Source organism: Diospyros lotus, unplaced genomic scaffold, assembly GCF_014633365.1.
Source record: "Diospyros lotus cultivar Yz01 unplaced genomic scaffold, ASM1463336v1 superscaf1, whole genome shotgun sequence".
NCBI classification, from domain to species: domain Eukaryota; kingdom Viridiplantae; phylum Streptophyta; class Magnoliopsida; order Ericales; family Ebenaceae; genus Diospyros; species Diospyros lotus.
The window spans coordinates 3,522,381-3,540,977 of NW_026267104.1; the positions used below are offsets into that span (position 1 = coordinate 3,522,381).

The 18,597-nt window shown below is 37.6% G+C and overlaps 1 protein-coding gene across 1 annotated transcript in view; it reads right to left on the reverse strand.

The window, feature by feature from the left end:
* LOC127792986 (uncharacterized) overlaps positions 1-18,597 on the reverse strand; it is a 29,995-nt gene that overhangs the window by 5,165 nt on the left and 6,233 nt on the right. Inside the window, exons 3-9 of the mRNA XM_052323705.1 lie at positions 18,402-18,590; positions 16,906-17,020; positions 5,208-6,261; positions 4,068-4,515; positions 3,540-3,593; positions 580-3,442; positions 372-485 (exon numbers count right to left, since the gene is read on the reverse strand). Of these exons, the coding sequence (XP_052179665.1) occupies positions 372-485; positions 580-3,442; positions 3,540-3,593; positions 4,068-4,515; positions 5,208-6,261; positions 16,906-17,020; positions 18,402-18,590 (4,837 nt within the window). The remainder of the gene's footprint in view (positions 1-371; positions 486-579; positions 3,443-3,539; positions 3,594-4,067; positions 4,516-5,207; positions 6,262-16,905; positions 17,021-18,401; positions 18,591-18,597) is intronic.

The following is an 18,597-nucleotide window of genomic DNA, read 5'->3' on the forward strand; positions in this document are numbered from 1 at the left end:
CTAATCTTATAGGTCTCAACTCAATTTCATCCATCTATTTCAATGTAACCATTTACTATAATTTTCAATTAATTTGCAAATTACATAAGATACTTTGTATTTTGAGTTCAGATACCACAAACTTAAACATAGGATATTTTTCAATGACTACTACATAGAATCAGTACAGAATTGATTGGAACAGAATATATGCCAGCATAATGATATCAGTATGCATACAATACCAAGACCTGCCACCTGCCACTGGCATGTGGAGAGCCAAAAGAATCTTATATATAGATCTTAAAGATATATCTTCCTGGCTAAGCCTGAAGCATTAATTGCATAGGTATATAAAAGTAATAAACTATCAACTGATAAAAAAAAATGACCTGAAGCTGACTTTGCTTTCACAGAAGCAATGCAGAGTTCATTAGTAGCAGAAAATAAGCCATTTGATGCAGCTTCCATGTTGCTCTGAGCAACCTTCCACTCTTGCTCAGTGCCTAATACACAAACAACATAAAAATACTCCATAAAGAGGGATATCAAATGATTTGACATTGTCAACTTAAGATATGAGTAAGATTTGAAACTCACGTGTAAAAGAATGATAAGTAACGTCCAATCTTGTTAGTGCATTCAAGTAATCTTGCTGCCATGTCCTCCCATCAGCCCCAGTCCTAAAGGGGTAAAGCTCTCCCGAAGTGCGAAAAATGCCATCTCTAGATTCTTCAAAATCTAATATTGACATGCAAATTTTAATGATATCTGAAGCTTTTTCTCTGGCTTCCCATAACAATTGCCGCCGTCTCATCAGATGATTATGAAATTCAGGAGGTATTCCTAAACTCCTCGTTGAAGTACTTCCTATCACACTGGTGTTTGGACCACCACAGGCCCACCCCATGGCTCTCTCAAGCTGACCTTCTGCTGTAACAGAAGTTCTCTCACAAGTTGTTAGACCCTCTAGTGACCTAGCTATTTTTGACACAGAAGACTGTGTACTTTCTAATAGTTCAGGTCTACTGAGGTTCAGAATAACTGGAAGTAATGTATCCTCACTTGCAAGATATTTTTGAGATATGAATCTGACATTATGAAAGGGTTTCAAAGTAACATCATGCATCCATTCCATCTGAACTATCTCTAGGCTGGTCTTGCAAAGAGCATCCTTGAGTTCATTCACCTGCCTTTTCATCAGGGAGGCAGCTGACATTGCTGCTCTGACAGTTTCATGCGCATTGCAGTACTCCTCAAGCATAAGTTGTACCCTTCTTACAGCCCCCAAATCCTTCTTCGCCTGATCTAAAGCAAAGTCTTTTGCTGTCTCCGTCAATTGCTTCAAAAGTTCACTTTCTTTGTCTAATCTAGCTAACAGAACAGGGCCAACTCGCTCTTTCAGGTAGTAGCCAATATGTTCTTGAAGATGGATTTCAAGCTTTTTCTTCAAGACATTAAGAAGTTGGTCAAATCCTAAATTTTGATCTAAGGATGATGCTGTGTCATGTATGCATGAATCAAGAAATGAATCCACAACACTAACTTTCCAAATAAAGAAAGAATGTCTGTTCATTAAGCTAGGAAACTTCCAGATGTATTCTGATGTAAGGCGACCAGAACTCATCAAATCTGCAAGATGTGAAATTCCACTAGAGCTTGCAGCAACAGGTCCATCAAGTGAAGCCAATGCCTTATCAATGGATTCCAACTCAGCAAAGGGCTCCACTAATGCCACCAAAAGAGCTTTGCTCCTTAAATGCGGCCCATTTTCTGGATCAGCACTAATTAGAGATTGAAAATGACTTTCTGAAGAAAACAAAGCACTTCTAATGCCAGCTTCTCTCTTTATCAGAGAAGAAGTTCGCACATCCTTCTGTTTCCACGTGTGATGGAGTTTGTCCAGCTGCGCCCTACAAGCTTCTTCCTGAGATGCAAGCTCTTCGGCCTCTTCCCAAGAAAGATGATCCCGACCCTTCACAGCAGCTTCTTCAAGAGCCAACTGCTGCTCAGTGATGAGACCAACCTTTACAGAGTAGTTCTGTTCCAGCTCTATTAAAGATGTCCTCTCTAATTCAACCTCAACTAGCTGCTCTAGTGCCATATCAATGGATCCTCTGATCTGTGAGATAGTGCCAAATGCATCCATGACTTCTGAACTGAATGAAACAATAGATCTTATAACATCTGGTAAAACAACTTCAAGCATTTTCTCAACCATGTTCTTAGAGGAAAGTGAACTGGTCTTGAAAATGGAAGCCCAGTTCTCTTGAAAAAGATATTTTGAATGATCATCATCTGTATCAAGAGTAGGTAAATCCCCAAGAATATATTGCCGTAGTTCATTAACAAATCCAGCTACAAGTACACATTTCTCTATTTGCTCTTCAAACTCACAGGAAATAGTCCCAAGATCAGACTGCCCAACATTTTCTATACTTCTACCACCAATAGGATCGCTCAGCATGCCAAGCACTCTATGCTTAACTTCACCATATAGAGAACTCACAGCAATATTTAAAACAGTCAGAACCTTCTCTTTTTTCTCTTCAAGCTCTTCTTGCAATCTGGTTTCTCTTGTCCCATCATGCTTTGAAGATCCTAAATGGATTGCAGATATAGTATCTTCCTTCCTTGCAAGACCAGCAGACTGCATATACTTCATGAAAGCAGATAGAAGCCGATCCTTGGCTCTTGATTCATTCTCCGAGCCAATTGAGTTCACCAATTCAGCACACTCCTTCTCAACTTTATCTATCTCGTTTGCATACTTCTCCACCTTAAGACACAAATCTTCATAACTACTCCTGCTAGAATCAAATCCATCTCCATGTACCCTCGTGATCAGCTCAGCAGCCTGTCTTCTAGCAAGGGGCAGGGAATCATTGGCAGGGCTATTTATTGAAAGTTGCAGAACTTGTGCCCAACCATGCATAGGGCTTGTCGTAGGGTAATTCAGTGGTAGTATTCGTTGTAAAGCCAAAGAATAAGCTTGTAGAGTTGTTACTGCAGCAGAAAGTCCATGATTAAGTTCATCTATGAGCTGAGAAACCTCTCTATCGATATCATGGCATTGAGCTTGTGTGGGCTCAGGAACAATTGTTAATGGAACTCCAGCCACAAGAACAGCAGATGTAACAGATAAAGCTTCCTCCATACCCATCAGGTGCAAGTAGGCTTTGATTTCAGGAATCGAACTGCTTCGTAAAGCATCAAGAATCCTTCCATGTTGTTGCATCCAAGATGTTGCCTCTTGGGCTTTCTCAGCTACTACAGCCTTTGCTTGAGCATATTCCCTAGCATTTACTTCAAACGAGGCACAGATTTTCTCTGAACTAGAAGTTGCTTCAGCAACAATTGACTTTGCAGATGTCTCATGCAAAGCAAGGTTAGACCTCTCCTGATCAGCGCGATAAAAAAGAGTAGAAACAAGCTCGTATTGATTCAATATGTTTGCAAACCGCTGGGAGAAAGTGTTTGTTAAAGCTCCAATTAGTAAAAAAAATGAACATAGAAGCAGCCAGCAAAAATTTAGCTAATATTTCAAGTTTTCTACATACCTCAAGAGCAGAGTCAACCGCTGGTAAGGTATCAAGTAAAAGGTCATGATGCTCCTGATCATATTTGATAAGATAAGTGCCATTAGTATGATAACCTCCAGGTGAAATGTTACAGAACAAAGAGGAGATTTTTGTTAATGGAAATAAAAAAGGAATGTCAAACAACCTGGTCAGCATATATAGACAGAGAAAACTTATTGAAATGACATGTTTCAAATTTTCGAGATGTTAAATGAAAATTCAATAGCTATGACGCAACCAATGATGAAAATGATTGCCAGATAGGATAACAGCAAGCATGTGGGAACCATACATCATACATAGTAATACAATTAATCAGACAAAAGAGAACATTAGAGAGAAAACTTTCCCCTCATCTTCCAGTTTTATTTCTTATCCCTCTTCTATTGTGTGTCTTGGGATGAAAGAGGGAATTAATGGAGGAAAAGTGATAGGAGGGCATTTAACTTTTTCTCCATCTGTAGAGATGGGGCACACTAATGCTAAGAATTTAGAGTTCATGGGTACCTGCAACGGGACGCGAATTTCTTGCACACGGGATGCAAATAGACTCAAGCTAACTGCCAACTCCATGCCTTTTCGTTCTTCACCAACAATTGCTGCATCATCATGGAAATCTCCACGTGTCCATTCCACAAGTGGATCCCAAACAAATACCTCCAACAACATCAATATGATGTCTTTGTTCTTCCTCAGAACACCAAGAACTGTTTCACAGTTTGCTCTAAAGGTACCTTCAACACCCGTCAACCCCAAAGCTGCTTCAATTGTCTGTGTTAGACGGAAGGGCACAATTTCCGGAATCTTCAATCTTTGTCCTTTATCAAAGCACACATTATAATCAATATGCACAATATCCCCACTAGAAAAATCTATAAGAATATTGTCCAAATGCCTGTCACCCAGGCCCAGGATGTGGCCAACCATGCTCATTGCTGCAACACTACCAGCATACCTACAAAAGAAGCAAAATAAGTCAATTCAACTATATTGAGGAGTTTCATAATAAAAATTTCCACTTGCTTACCATGAGGCCAGGGGAATCATCACCATCCTAGTTATCATACCAGATATTAAAAATATATATATATATCAGAATATGTAACCCAACCCAAGTGTTGGTTTGCCCAGTGATAATATTTACAATTTGTCTTGCAAAAGCACATTCTTATAAGCTACAAAGACTTAATTCAATGCAGACACAGAGCAAAACCAAATACATGTAACCTGTTGATTTTTGTTTTCATTTACACATTTGTTATTAGTAAGTCGTATTAATACAACATTAATGAAAACAAAGACATAGTTGACAAGCCTATGATTAATTTCTAATTGTTTAAACATAGTTCAGCTCAAATTATATGACACATGAAATAACAAACACGCTAGCATAGTTCTTAATTTATCATTGCAATGATGGTCAAGTAGCCAAACTTACAGCTTACTAACAGAGTCCAAAATAATTATTTATGTGTAACATGTCTAAGTACAAATAGTACAAGATAGATACATAGTGAAGTGATGAAATCTAATTTAAAAGAAAATTTCATACATATCATGCAAAGAAAGGAAACATGTGATAAATGCATTTGAAGCATAATAGCAAAAGACGACAAAAGAGTTTTTTACAATTTTATGATAGCAAACCTGCTCAATTTTGAGCTGAAGGCTCTGAATCCTTCACTGGCACACCAAAGTTCTTGATAAAGCAGTTGTTTAGGAGCCTCCTTCATGAGATCCAGAAGAACCTTCCGCTTTACATCATGAGGCCAGTCTCGTCGTGATATAACTCTTCTTATGCCTTTCTCTTTAAGAGCTGGTATAATCTTTCCATAGAACATATCACTTGGCCGGGGAACCTGTGGAGGAACTGAGTCTTTTGAATTACCAACAGCAAAAGCCTGCATTTGTGCTTGCTGGACACGGTTCTGCCATGACTTAAATATACTGTATATACTCGTAACATTGTCGACCCATTGGATAAGACCAGCTCGACTACTTATTGGGGTTACAGAATAATAGCGAACTGAAAGACACTGACTACGAGTTGCATGTGATGAATGCAGAAAAGCATTTATAGCTTGCAATAGCTGCATGATTCTGGCATCAAGACGCAGGTCTTCTCGCCCCTTCAATAGATATGTGTATTTCTGACCATCTGAGCCCACTATGACAAGTTTTTTGGGCTTAGTCTTGGTTGATATGATAGCAACTTGTTCTGTGAAAGAAGCAATTGTGACAATTCCCTGAGGACCAGTAATCCCCCCCTCAGATTCAGAAACTGCAATTTGCTTCTCAAGACCAGGCATTGGAACATCAGAAGATGATAGCCGAGCCAATTGAGGTGCAACTTCTCCCAATGATATAAATGACTTCCTCTGGTAAGATGCCAATGATGCAGCAATGTTATCAAATGGTCGCCACACATCCCCAAGAGCCACAGCAGATGATGGAGGATTCTTGAAGTTTAAGATGGCAGATTTAAGTTGTTCCATATACTCTTCATGGAACCATTTCTCGTGAGGAGTTTCAGGTTTCCAAGAAGTAGAGGCCAAACGACGTTCTAATGCTACAACAATGGGAGCCATCATGGCTGAGTATTTTGCAGCATTTATTTTTTTCTTCTCACTATGACTAAGAGTAAGATTCTCTGCAACTCGTGCAGCCTCTTCTTTCAACAAGCTAATGCGCCTCATAACATCTAGAAATATGTATAACAAAAATAATTAAGATCATAACACAAGTTAAAAAAGAAGATTGAGATACTCTGGAGAGATAAGGTGGCACATGAATTAACCAAAACTATGACCCTAGAGTAAGTGCAAGACAGAGATATACATACGTGTAGGTTGGAGGCCTTCTTGGTTAAGAAAATAAGTTTATAAACTAACTACGCATGCTGCACCTTAACCATAAATGCTAGTAAAAGGTCAAGAACAAGTACTAATATTAAAAGGAAGCACAAGAGACTATTTTGATTTGGTATAACTTAATTTGAAGCCCCAAGCAAATTTTATTGGGATTGAGTTTTGTTTGAATATCATTATTCTGTATTCGCCTAAACTGCCCTTCTTATTCCAAAATTAAAATTTTCCTCCAACAAAAGCTTTATGTATTATTTTATATTAGGATTAACATTTATGGATACAATAAAATTTAACAATATAAGTTTGAATGTGTTTCAAGAGCTACTATATTCGTGATAAATTTGTTATCCAAATGTTCTAGACCCACTCAAAGACTTATCACATTTTTCCAACCTCTAGAAACCACTATTTGCTTACATTAATTATATATATATATATTTTTTTTTACTTACCTGTATTTGAGGGCGAGCCTTGATAGCAAGCTCTTTTGTGACCGGAAGATTATAAGTTCGAGTTGCGAAAACACACTATTTGTAAAGCAAACAAAGGCCACGTACAAAAATGACCCTCCCTCGACCCTTGCAAAATAGGGAGCCTTGTGCACTATGAATGCTCCTATTTTATTATCTATATTTAGTACTTTGCCTATCTATATTTAGTACTTTGCCAAATTAATTACCTTTTTTTTTTTGGTAATGCCTAGTAAAATGTATTTAATTGTTCTATACTTACTATTATTTTTCTTAGTTTTTTTAGGATTCTATTATCTTTGTCAGAATATCCCAAGAATCCTTCTATCTTAGGTAGTGTAAGGAATATTCAGTTTCCAAATTTCCTTGATTAGATTGATATTGCAAATTCTTAGGAGTTTCTAAAGTTAGTGATATAATTGGATCTTCTCTGTGTATATATATAATGCATGTACAATTGACATAATCAATATAGTGAAATTACATTCTTAATATGGTATCAGAGCCATTCGATTTCTAGGGCATCACGTTTCTCCAACCTTCATTGCCGTTCGTTTTTTTCAATGACCCTCAGTTTCTCTGGCCTTCATAGTCGTGTTTTTCCTGGCCTTCATCACCATCGTCCCTAGGGTTCTTTCCCATCGGCCTTCATCACCGCTGCCACGACCGTCACCCCTTATCATCCCTAATGTTCTTTCTTTGATTTTTCGATCGTACATCTCGAACCATTGTTGTCACACCAAGATTGAAAAGCTATTGATGCTGCTATTTTCGACGCTCCCTATCCTCTTTGGGGCTCCCTACTAGCTCCGATCACTACTGCCACATTCTTAGGCTTAGTTCGCGTGAGGCACTCTATTGTATTATTGACCCCTATGCCACTATCATCATAGGTACCATCCTCATCCAAGTTGTCAATGTCCACCTAGTGTTGTTGATGTCATAACCTCCCCAGTCGAATCCAGCCAATCAACCTCCCTGTGGCATTATGTTTGACCGTTCAACCTCAAGCATTAGAAGTCCTGCAAACCAAGTCCTAACCGATGATCCCATCAGTCATACACCTTTAGGAAAGTTACAAAATCTTCATTCCTCTTACAAATTGAATGGGAGGAACTACCTGAAGTGGTCACAACTGTTCGCACGTTCCTCAAAGGGAAAGGAAAGCTCAGCCATCTCCTTGGTACAAGACTGAAATCCGAATACCCTAAGTTCACAACATGGGATGAACAAGACTATGGTTATGACATGATTTTGGAATGCGATGGAACTGGAAATCAGTGATACGTGTATGTTTCTATCCACACCAAAGGCATCATCCATGACTCTTCATGTGTCGATACTCCCCAACAAAATGGTGTGGCAGAACAGAAAAATGGCCATTTGTTGTCCACTACAAGTGCCCTAATGTTTCAAAACAAAGTCCTAAACTATCACAACCCCAAGAATCCCCAAGGCTATAATTGTCATTATAATAGTAGTTAGATTACTTGCATTACACAATAATTGTAATTTTCTCTTCCTTTTCTGTTGTAGATCCTTGTCCTTAGCTATAGGCAGTTATGCCTATTGTTGTATTGCACATGGGTGCATGTGGGAGGCTCTTAGGCTATATATAAGCCACAACTGAGGATGGGAAAGATTATGTTTAAATTGATAAATGAATTCTCTGATTTCCCTCTCTAGAATTCTCTCTCAATCTCCCTCCAATTTCTCTTTGATCTCTCTCTCTCTCCTGATCCCTCTGATTTCCCTCTCCTTATTGTTATGTATGTAATCCTTCCTTATTTCTTATTGCAATTGCCTCTCTCTCAGTCAAATTCCCCCTCTGATTTTTCTCAATTTCCTATCAAAACCCTAGGAACATGACAATTGACATCAGAGCAACTCGTTCTCGGAAGCTCTTCCCTGCTGTTTCTGGAAGCTGATCTTAGATCACCGATTTTTGGAACTTCAATAGTGGTCCAATCCAATTTTAAAGTAATCAAGCTAGATTCAAAGCAAAGCAAGGCCATCCTTAGAAGCTGATTGCAAACAAATTTAATGGAGGCAATTCACAGGAGTTGCAACGAGAGCCCATCGGGCTCTCGAGACGTTGATACTTCCGGCGTGGTGAATTCTAAATTCAATGGCGAGCCTTCGATTTCTATGGTTTGTGCAAATTCTAGCTATCCTAGCGGTTGGATCCAAGTCGCTTCATGTGATAAAGGCAAACAAACCCAGGCGATCTTGGTTGTTGTTCCCTAGCGACGGTCCTCAGCTACTACTTTGTAATTTCCGATCACTTCACGATCAGCGATTCCAGTGGTGAATTTTGGTGTGATTAAGGTCTAAATTGTGAAGGCGATGCAGGTGACTCTTGGCTTGTAACGTTAGCTCATGAGAATATGGCAGTGTATCACAAGATGGAAGTTCCTATCTTTGGAGACTTACCTAAACCCATCTTAGGAAACCTTCCTAAGAGTGTACATATCTTAGATTTCCTAAAGTGTATAGCTTTGTTTCCTTTATGTATAGATACTCTAGTTTCCTATTCTTTAGTTTCCTATCTTGTTGTACATGCCTCTTCTATAAGAGAGGCCACCTGTGTACTATTATGAATTAACAAAAAATAGCATTATTCTTTACATGGTATCAGAGCCTCTTCTTGCACCTAAACCCTAAAGTCGTGCCTTCATTGCATGCCTTTAGTTTCCTCTTGCCTCCTCTCTGATTCGCTTCCCTTTTTCCCTATTTTCTTAAGCCTTAATTGCCACCGATCAAGTTCCATTGAGTGAACATGCCAGAGGTTTCAAAGACCATCCCCTGCATGACCACTGATGAAATAGCTCATGTGGATCAGGTGGCTGGTGTTAGTATCAATGTTGGTTCTGGTATTGGAGCAGGAATAGGTGAGCTACCATGGATGCAACTTTCCTACCATTTGGACGATAGGAACTATCTTCAATGGGCGCAGCTGGTCCAAACCTTCCTCAAGGGTTGAGACAAACTTGGTCACCTTTCCTTTCCTCCGCCAAAGGAGACAGATCCAGGTTCCAGGTATGGGATGTAGAGGATTCCCTTGTTATGTCATGGCTATGGAATGCCATGCAACCCGAGGTAAGTAGGAATTATATGTTTCTAAGTTCTACTAAGGAGATTTGGGAGGTAGTTAAGCAAACCTACTCTAAAGTGCAAGATGCATCAGTCATCTATGAAGTTAAAACCAAAATAAGTAGAGTACAAAACAAGGGGGGATGTCAGTAACGGAGTACTACAATTGTATGAATGGATTATGGCTGGAATTAGATCAATACCAAAATATTAAGATGGTTTGCAGCACTGATGCTGCAACTCTCAATCAAATCATTAAACGAGATAGAATTGTTGAATTTTTGGCTAGCCTTGACTCTGTTTTTGATCAAGTGAGGGTGCAGATACTTGGCCAAGAGCAACTACCCTCACTCTATAAGGTGTTTACCATGGTACGGAGTGAGGAAAGCAGAAGGGTGGTAATGCTTCATGGTGCCTACACCGATGGATCTGCCATGGTGTCAAATAAAGGGGAAGGGTCACGACCTAGATCTGGAAAGTCAGGGGCTCAAGGAAGGACTAACAACAGAGAGGGACTTTGGTGTTCCTATTACCAAAAGCCTCGTCATACCCAAGACACTTGCTTCAAGCTCCATGGGAAGGATGTTGTCCTAAACAAAAAAAGAGGATTCCCCCACACAACTCCTAGGCCTCGGACCCATTCCTACTTATCTCACAAGGGACAAGAAGAGGACAGATCAATGGATAAGCTTGAAGAAGATTTGAGTTCAGATCACACACTGCTCAATACTGAGGAGATCACCAAATTGAAATCCTTCTTGAAGACTATACAAGATGGAGGTTGTTCCTTGGCACATCAAGAACCCTCAGGTAATTGCTCTCATTCTGTATTTTTAATTATGAGATCATCCAAGTTTACAGTCGACCAACGAATCCAGGTTGCTTAGTTGACTTGTAGCTAGATAGGGTTTAGTTACCAGAACATATGTTTAACATTATTCTCAAACATATGTACGTACGATCAACAAAAAACAGTCTTTGGCATATACTATAGTTAATGTGAATTCCAAATAATTCATTTTCAAGAAAATATCTCAAATTTTTGATTGCTTCAACGGAAAATGGAATCAGATAGTAATACTGATCTTGAATGTGTGAGAAACATCAATGAAAATCAAATGACCAATACGACCATTGAATCAAGTAGTGGTTCTAAACCTCCGTTGCCACCTAAGGACTCTAAGGACAAAGCTGTAAAAAGGAAACCTAGGCAGCAATCTGAAATATGGGAACATTTTACAAAAAATGAGCATGACTATTCTGAGCCTAGAGCTGTGTGCAACTATTGTGGCAAAGATTATGCAAGTGATACTAAAAGAAATGGGACAAGTACTCTTTGAAACCATATAAACAATCAATGTAAGAAGAATCCTTACAAATTAGAAGATAAGAAGCAAAAAAATTTACATTATCTAAAGAAGAGTGACAGTGAGGATGGAAGTGGATCAGGTAGTAATCTTGTAGCTATGGAATTTAGTCAGGCGGCTTGTAGGATGACATGCGCCAAAATGATTGTCATTGATGAATTGCTATTTCGATTTGTGGAGCAGGAAGGGTTTATATTATTTTGTAGTACTGCATGCCCTAAGTTTGATCCTCCTTCACGCATTATAATTGCTAGGGAGATAATTAGTCTTTACAATGAAGAGAAGAAAAAATTGAAGTAATTTTTTGTTAAGAATTCACAAAGAGTCTTTCTTACCACTGATACGTGGACTTCCATTTAAAATGTTAATTATATGGTGCTTACAGCTCATTTTATAGATTCTAAATGGAAAATGCAAAAAAGAAGATTGAACTTTTGTCAAATTTCAAATCATAAGGGAGAGACATTTGGTAAAACAATTGAGGCATGTTTGAAAGAATGGAGAATTGAGAAGGTTTTTACAATCACAGTTGACAATGTTGTTTTTAACAATGGGGCTATTGGGCACATGAGAAAAAGATTACAGATTTGGAAGAGTGCTATTTGTGATGGGGAATTTTTACACGTGAAGTGTTCGACTCATATTTTGAATTTGATAGTGGGTGATGGCTTAAAGGAATTGGATTATTCTATTATGGTTGTACGTAATGTAGTTAGGTATGTTAGAGCTTCTCCTTCAAGATTGGAAAGATTCAAAACTTGCGTGAAGAATACACGTAAAGAAGAGAAGGCTCTTGTGTGCTTGGATGTGCCAACAAGGTGGAACTCCACCTATTTAATGTTGGATCATGCACTAAAATATGTTAATGCATTTAACTTGTTGGAAGAAGAAGATTTGCTTCATTCTCAATATTTTTGTGAAGAGGATAGAAATGGAAAAAAACATATTGGGCCACCAAATTCTACAGATTGGGAGAATTGTGCAACATTTTGTAAGTTTTTGAAAACTTTTTATGATGCTACCCTCACGTTTAGTACTTCCTTGAATGTTACTGCAAATAATTATTTCCATGAAATTTGTAATGTGCTTGGTAGACTAAACAAATGGAGTTCATGTTACGAATCAATCTTGAAAGATATGGCTTCTAGCATGAAGAGAAAATTTGATAAGTATTGGGGCAACATTGAAAACCAAAATATGCTTCTTTATGTGGTGGTTATACTTGATCCTAGGTACAAAATGAAATATGTGGCATTTTGTTTGCACAAACTCTATTCTAAAAATGAAGTTCAAACCATTATGGATTCTATCAAGAGCACTCTAGGGAAGTTAGTGAATTTTTATGCATCAATTGAATCAGATGAACAAGGTGGGACAACTTCTAGACCAAGGTTTCCAGTTATGGATCCTGATGAGGATGATACTGTTAACATGTTTAAATCTGGTTTTGAGAAAGAATGTTTTCAAGATAATGCTATTGAAATGAAAAATGAGCTTGAAATGTACCTAGCTGAGCCAAATGAGGATATAAGAAACAAGACTTTTGATATGTTAGCATGGTGGAAGGTATCTTCGACAAAGTACCATGTCCTAGCTAGAGATGGTTTTGCCATTCAAGTGTCAACTTGATTGATTTTGAAGTTCGTTGGGTCCATCTATGGTAGAAGCGTTGATTTGTTGCCATAATTGGTTGAGAGCTACATCTTTACCATTGGATATGAGCCCAGTATTAGAAGAGCATGCTACTTATGAATCAGTTGAATTTGGTAATTTTTTATCTACTCATCAAACATGTTTATTATTTTATTTGTATTAACTATTAACTTTAACATTTTAATTTTCTAATTTTATCGTTCTCTTAATATTGCAGATAAGTCCGTTATGACAAAAAAATTTCCCAGCCTTGATTAGTGATGAAGTTGAAGACTTTGGAGCATGCTTGTTGTAAACTTTGAACTTTGTGTGTGCTCTATTTAGTGATTAGTGATGAAGTTTGAACTTTGATTAGTGATGAAGTTGAAGACTAGTTAGTTCCTTGTGTGTGCTCTATTTATACTCATTTCCTTTGTTCCTAATCTCTTTATTGTGCAGGCTTTTGTTTCAATTGGCATTAGAGATAAAGTTTCAGGATGTGTTAGTTTGGTGTTAGAGCTATCTCGCACCAAACTAGAAGTTTGAACTTTGATTAGTGCTGTGTTAGTTTGGTGTTAGAGATAAAGTTTCAGGCTTTTGTTTCAATGGGAATGCACTGAAATGACTAACACCCTGAGAAGCACAGCAAAGCCAGTCCTTGGAGAGACAAATGGTAGAGCTCCTAACCTTAAGGAGTCTTGGTGGTGGAATGAAGAGGTACAATTGAAAATTAAAAATAAGAAAACTTGCTATAAGGCTGTATATCAATGCAACAATGAAGAAAATCAAAAAAATTATAAAGAAGCAAAAAAGGCAGCAAAAAGAGCTGTTAGTGAAACAAGGTCAAAAGCATATGAGAATCTATATAAACGACTTGATACAAAAGATGGAGAAAGGGATATATATAAATTAGCTAAAGCAAGAGAAAGAAAAACACGAGATTTAAATCAAGTGAAATGCATAAAAGATGAAAATCAAAATGTATTAGTGAATGAAGGAGCGATTAAGGAGAGATGGAAGGAGTATTTTACAAAATTATTCAATGATGGTGGCGACACAAGAGTTAGGTTGGGACATCTTAGTAATTCCGAAGGGAACGTGAGCTATACATTTTATCGACGCATAAGTTCAAATGAAATAAGGCAAGTATTAAAAAAAATGAAAAATCATAAGGCGGTGGGACCAGATAATATACCAATAGAAGCATGAAAATGCATGGGAGAAGAGGGCATCTCCTGGCTAACGCAATTATTTAACGCGATCCTTAAATCAAAAAATATGCCAGATGAGTAAAGGAAAAGTACTTTGGTTCCTATATACAAGAACAAAGGAGATGTTCAAAACTGTGAAAATTACAGAGGAATTAAGCTAATAAGCCATACCATGAAACTCTGGGAGAGAGTAATAGAGCAGAGGTTGAGAAAAGAAACAAAGGTCTCGGAAAATTAGTTTGGTTTCATGCCTGGTAGGTCAACAATGGAAGCTATATACCTACTGAGGCGCCTAATGGAAAGGTATCGGGATTATCAGAAGGACCTACATATGGTGTTTATAGATCTAGAAAAGGCCTATGATAGGGTTCCTAGAGAAATATTATGGAGGGTTTTAGAGAAGAAATGAGTCAGAATAGCCTATATACAAGCCCTTAAGGACATGTATCACGGTGTAGAGACAAGGGTCAGAACATGCGGAGGGGATACTGAACCATTTACAACTACAATAGGACTGCATCCAGATTCTTCACTAAGTCCATACTTATTTGCTCTAGTAATGGATGAACTCACTAAAGATATTCAGACAGAGGTGCCATGATGTATGCTATTTGTAGACGACATAGTGTTGGTGGATGAAACAAAAGGAGTGAACACTAAGCTTGAGTTGTGGAGAAGCAATTTAGAATCTAAGGGATTTAAATTAAGTAGAAAGAAAACAGAATATATGGAATGTAAATTTAGTAAGAATGCAAGAGTGGATGATGTTATAATAAAATTGGAAGACCAAATCTTACAAAGAAAAGACCATTTTCGATATTTGGGATTAATGATTCAAAAAGATGGATAAATTCACGAGGATGTCGCACATAGAATTAAGACAGGTTGGCTAAAATGGAGAAATGCATCGGGGGTGTTATGTGATGGTAAAATCCCATTAAAATTGAAAGGAAAATTCTATAAAACAGCTATAAGACCAGTCTTGTTATATGGCTCAGAATGTTGGACAGTCAAATACCAGCATGAGCAAAAGACGAGTATAGCGGAGATGAGGATGTTAAGATGGATGTGCGGCCATACAAGGAAGGATAAGAATAGAAATGAAGTTATTCGTAATAAGGTAGGAGTAGTGCCAATCGAGGAGAAGATGAGAGAGACTAGACTAAGATGGTTTGGTCATGTGAGAAGGAGACCAATAGACGCTCCTGTGAAGAGAGTTGATGAAATGGAACAATTAGTCAAAAAAAGAGGTAGAGGCAGACCCAAGAAGACTTTGGGAAAGACATTAAAGTTTGATATAAAGTGTATGGATCTAAATGAAGATATGACAAAAGACAGAAATATATGGAAGTCTAGAATTCATGTAACCGACCCCACATAGTGGGATAAAGGCTTGATATGTTGTTGTTGTTGTTGTTGGGAATGCACTGAAACGGTAATGGAAATATTGTTGCTTATCTTACTATTATGGTGTCTTTACTAGAAGGTTTTTATCTACGTGATGCATAAGCTATGGTAAATTTGTTGTTCACTGCATGGTTCTCTTTGTCCATTTGCTTTCCTTGTGTTTGACTTCCAATTGAGTTGATCCATTGGACATTCTAGGGAAAGCATTCTGATGCATTGAATGCGTTATAGTGTCTGTTCAGTGGCTTGATCCAAAAATTAAGTACTAAATCTGTTGTATTGAGTTGCAGTGTTTCACTGAGTCGATTGCTGCAAAAATAAAAATTTAGTACTGGTTCGGACCGGACCGAAATGGACCGAACGCAAAAAATCTGAAACTGTGGAAACCGAACTGCAAAATGCGGTGCGGTTCGGTTCGGTTCGATTTGGTTTGGTTTTCCGCTCCAAATCAAACCACTCGGTTTGATTTGGTAGAAAACCAAGATTGTGGTTCGGCGCATTAAACCGGCTCAAAACTGACCAGACCGAACCGCGAACACCCCTAGGAAAAAGTTTGTAAAGAAAACTCAAAACAACAAAATGTCGTTTTAGCTGTTTTCATTACAAATACGCTCAAAATTTTCAAAACGTGAAAAACGTTACAGACAAAAAAGAACGCGTTTTCAGCAATCTCAAAAGACAAAACTAAAAACTGAAACACGGAAAGAACAACTCCTTACTCTCATGTTTTGAAAACATTAACCTTAATAGTTTTTGGAAGTTTAAATTTGCCCTTGACTTAATCACACAGTATCTTTTCATTGAAAGGGTATAATAGTCATTTGTTATTTAATATCCTCCCATTCCATGTAGTTCCATTGTTCTCTCAAATAAGGATAGACATTTTTGATCGCCTTCCATCTCTTAGTCTCCAAGCAAGGAGAATATATTTTCCATTCTATTACTAAATCTCTCCCAAACAAAGCCTTAAATTATATTAACATCTCTACTAATATTTTTTCTATTGCAGATTTGTCAGGTAAGAGCCAATTACAAATGCATTTGAATATGTCCGGAGTCAAGAATAGCATATAGTATAAAATCCAAATTTGACCACAAGCCAACAGTATCAACAAGAAGTATAATTGCCATGTCAGACACATCAATATACTGTATTTGAATGGTTCCAGATGTATAAGATCAACCAGCCTCCCAGTAATAAGACCAAATACATGAGCAAATCATTATAGATGTATCAGAGATACACACATATGAAAGATGGTTAAACAAAGTCCTCCTAACCAACAAGCTAAGGCTACCTGCATGAAGCTCTTGTAGCGTACTGAGCCACAGTTCCTCCCAAAGAACAGTCACATTTTCCAGCTCTTTTATCACAAGCTGGACATCATGAATCAATCTGGGGTAAAGCTTACCCTGCTCATTGGACCAAGGTAGTTTTAGTGGAAACATTTAGGATAGCCAAAAGTACCACAAACCATATGAATTTCCAAATCCTAAGAGAAAGATACAATCAAATCTAAAAAAATCTGATAAGAAAGTAAAAAGGACACAATGATGCTCAAAGAGAGTAGAGAAGGTTGTTCAGTCAATTATTTCAACATGTTCAAACAATATATAGCCTTGGGATGAAAGCAAGAATTTCAACTGGTTATTTCTCTGTCAACTTATTACTTGGTTACTTCTTATAATTTCTTTGTAGTGATCACGGCCATCATGCATCAAGACCTATGATACCAGAAGTCAAGACCTCGGAGATACTTATCATGCAGGCAGTTGTCATGCAGCTAAAAATTCTGGTATGAATCCCCAGTGCTGGAGATATTTATCTCCAGGACTCAAGACCTTGGAGATATTTATTGTGCAGGCAATTGTGGTGCAGCTAAAAATTCTGGTATGTGTCACCAATGTTTTAGCATGATTATTGGAGTGGCTGGTCCAAGCATTACATTTCTTCAGAAAGCAGTGAACAGCTTCACTTATCAAAATATGCAGAGAATAGATTTTGGTATTGTCAGATAACTTGCCTAATTATTATCCATCACTCCAAAGATTGAATAACTAAGAGGCCATAAAATCAAGTGCTGGCATATTCCTGATATAGAAGCACCAAAAAGAAATGAAGTAAACTTCCTGTCCAGATTACAATTTTTCCATGACAAATAAGCCAAAGGGAAGAACAATTTTTGAAGTCATGGACTCCGGTGTCTGGTCTAACAGAAAATAAAGTCATCATTAAAGCAAGATAGCCAAAAAACTATTATTTGGTCTCTATTACCAGATCATCCTTGCTTTAGTTGCTATGGCCACAAGGCATATGCAAAATACAAATATTAAATGGTTTACTTCAGAGTGAAAACCATATTTTAAAAAGAAAAAAGTTAGCCCCTTCCGCTATTAGAGTAAGCTTTTTATACGAGTTGGTGGCCAATAATTTAACATTGTATCACAGCAAACAAAAATCTTTCTTCAAACCTCAACATCAACATAATGTTTCAATAGTTGCAGATAATTGGACCAATTATCCAGCAAAAATAATCATGGAAAAGATAAAGTTACCCATCTTTAATACCTTAAGCTTTTAGATGAGTTGGTGGTCAATAATTTAACAAGTTTGAACAAAGTTGATGCAAAATATCAAATTTTTTTTTTTTTGCCATGGATAAAATTGAACATTTTGCCCATTCTCGTAAGTAAGAAGAGCAGAAATTTATATCCTTTTATATCCTTTAAGTTGATGACAGTCAAAGGTGAAAGAAACATAGCCAAATATATTGGTAAAATAAGTTTTCATTACCAAACAAGCCAGAACATGCTGAAGCTCCTCGGAAGGTCTCTGTTCAGAAGCATTTAGATCAGCAAGGGTTGGGTACACAACTGACCAAGGAGATAGCTTTGTGAGCATCAGCAGCAAACCTTCCAACAGTTTCCGAACCACTTGTTGAGGATGAGAAGTTAACCGAGCAAATAGCTGGGGTGTCACTTCCTTCAAA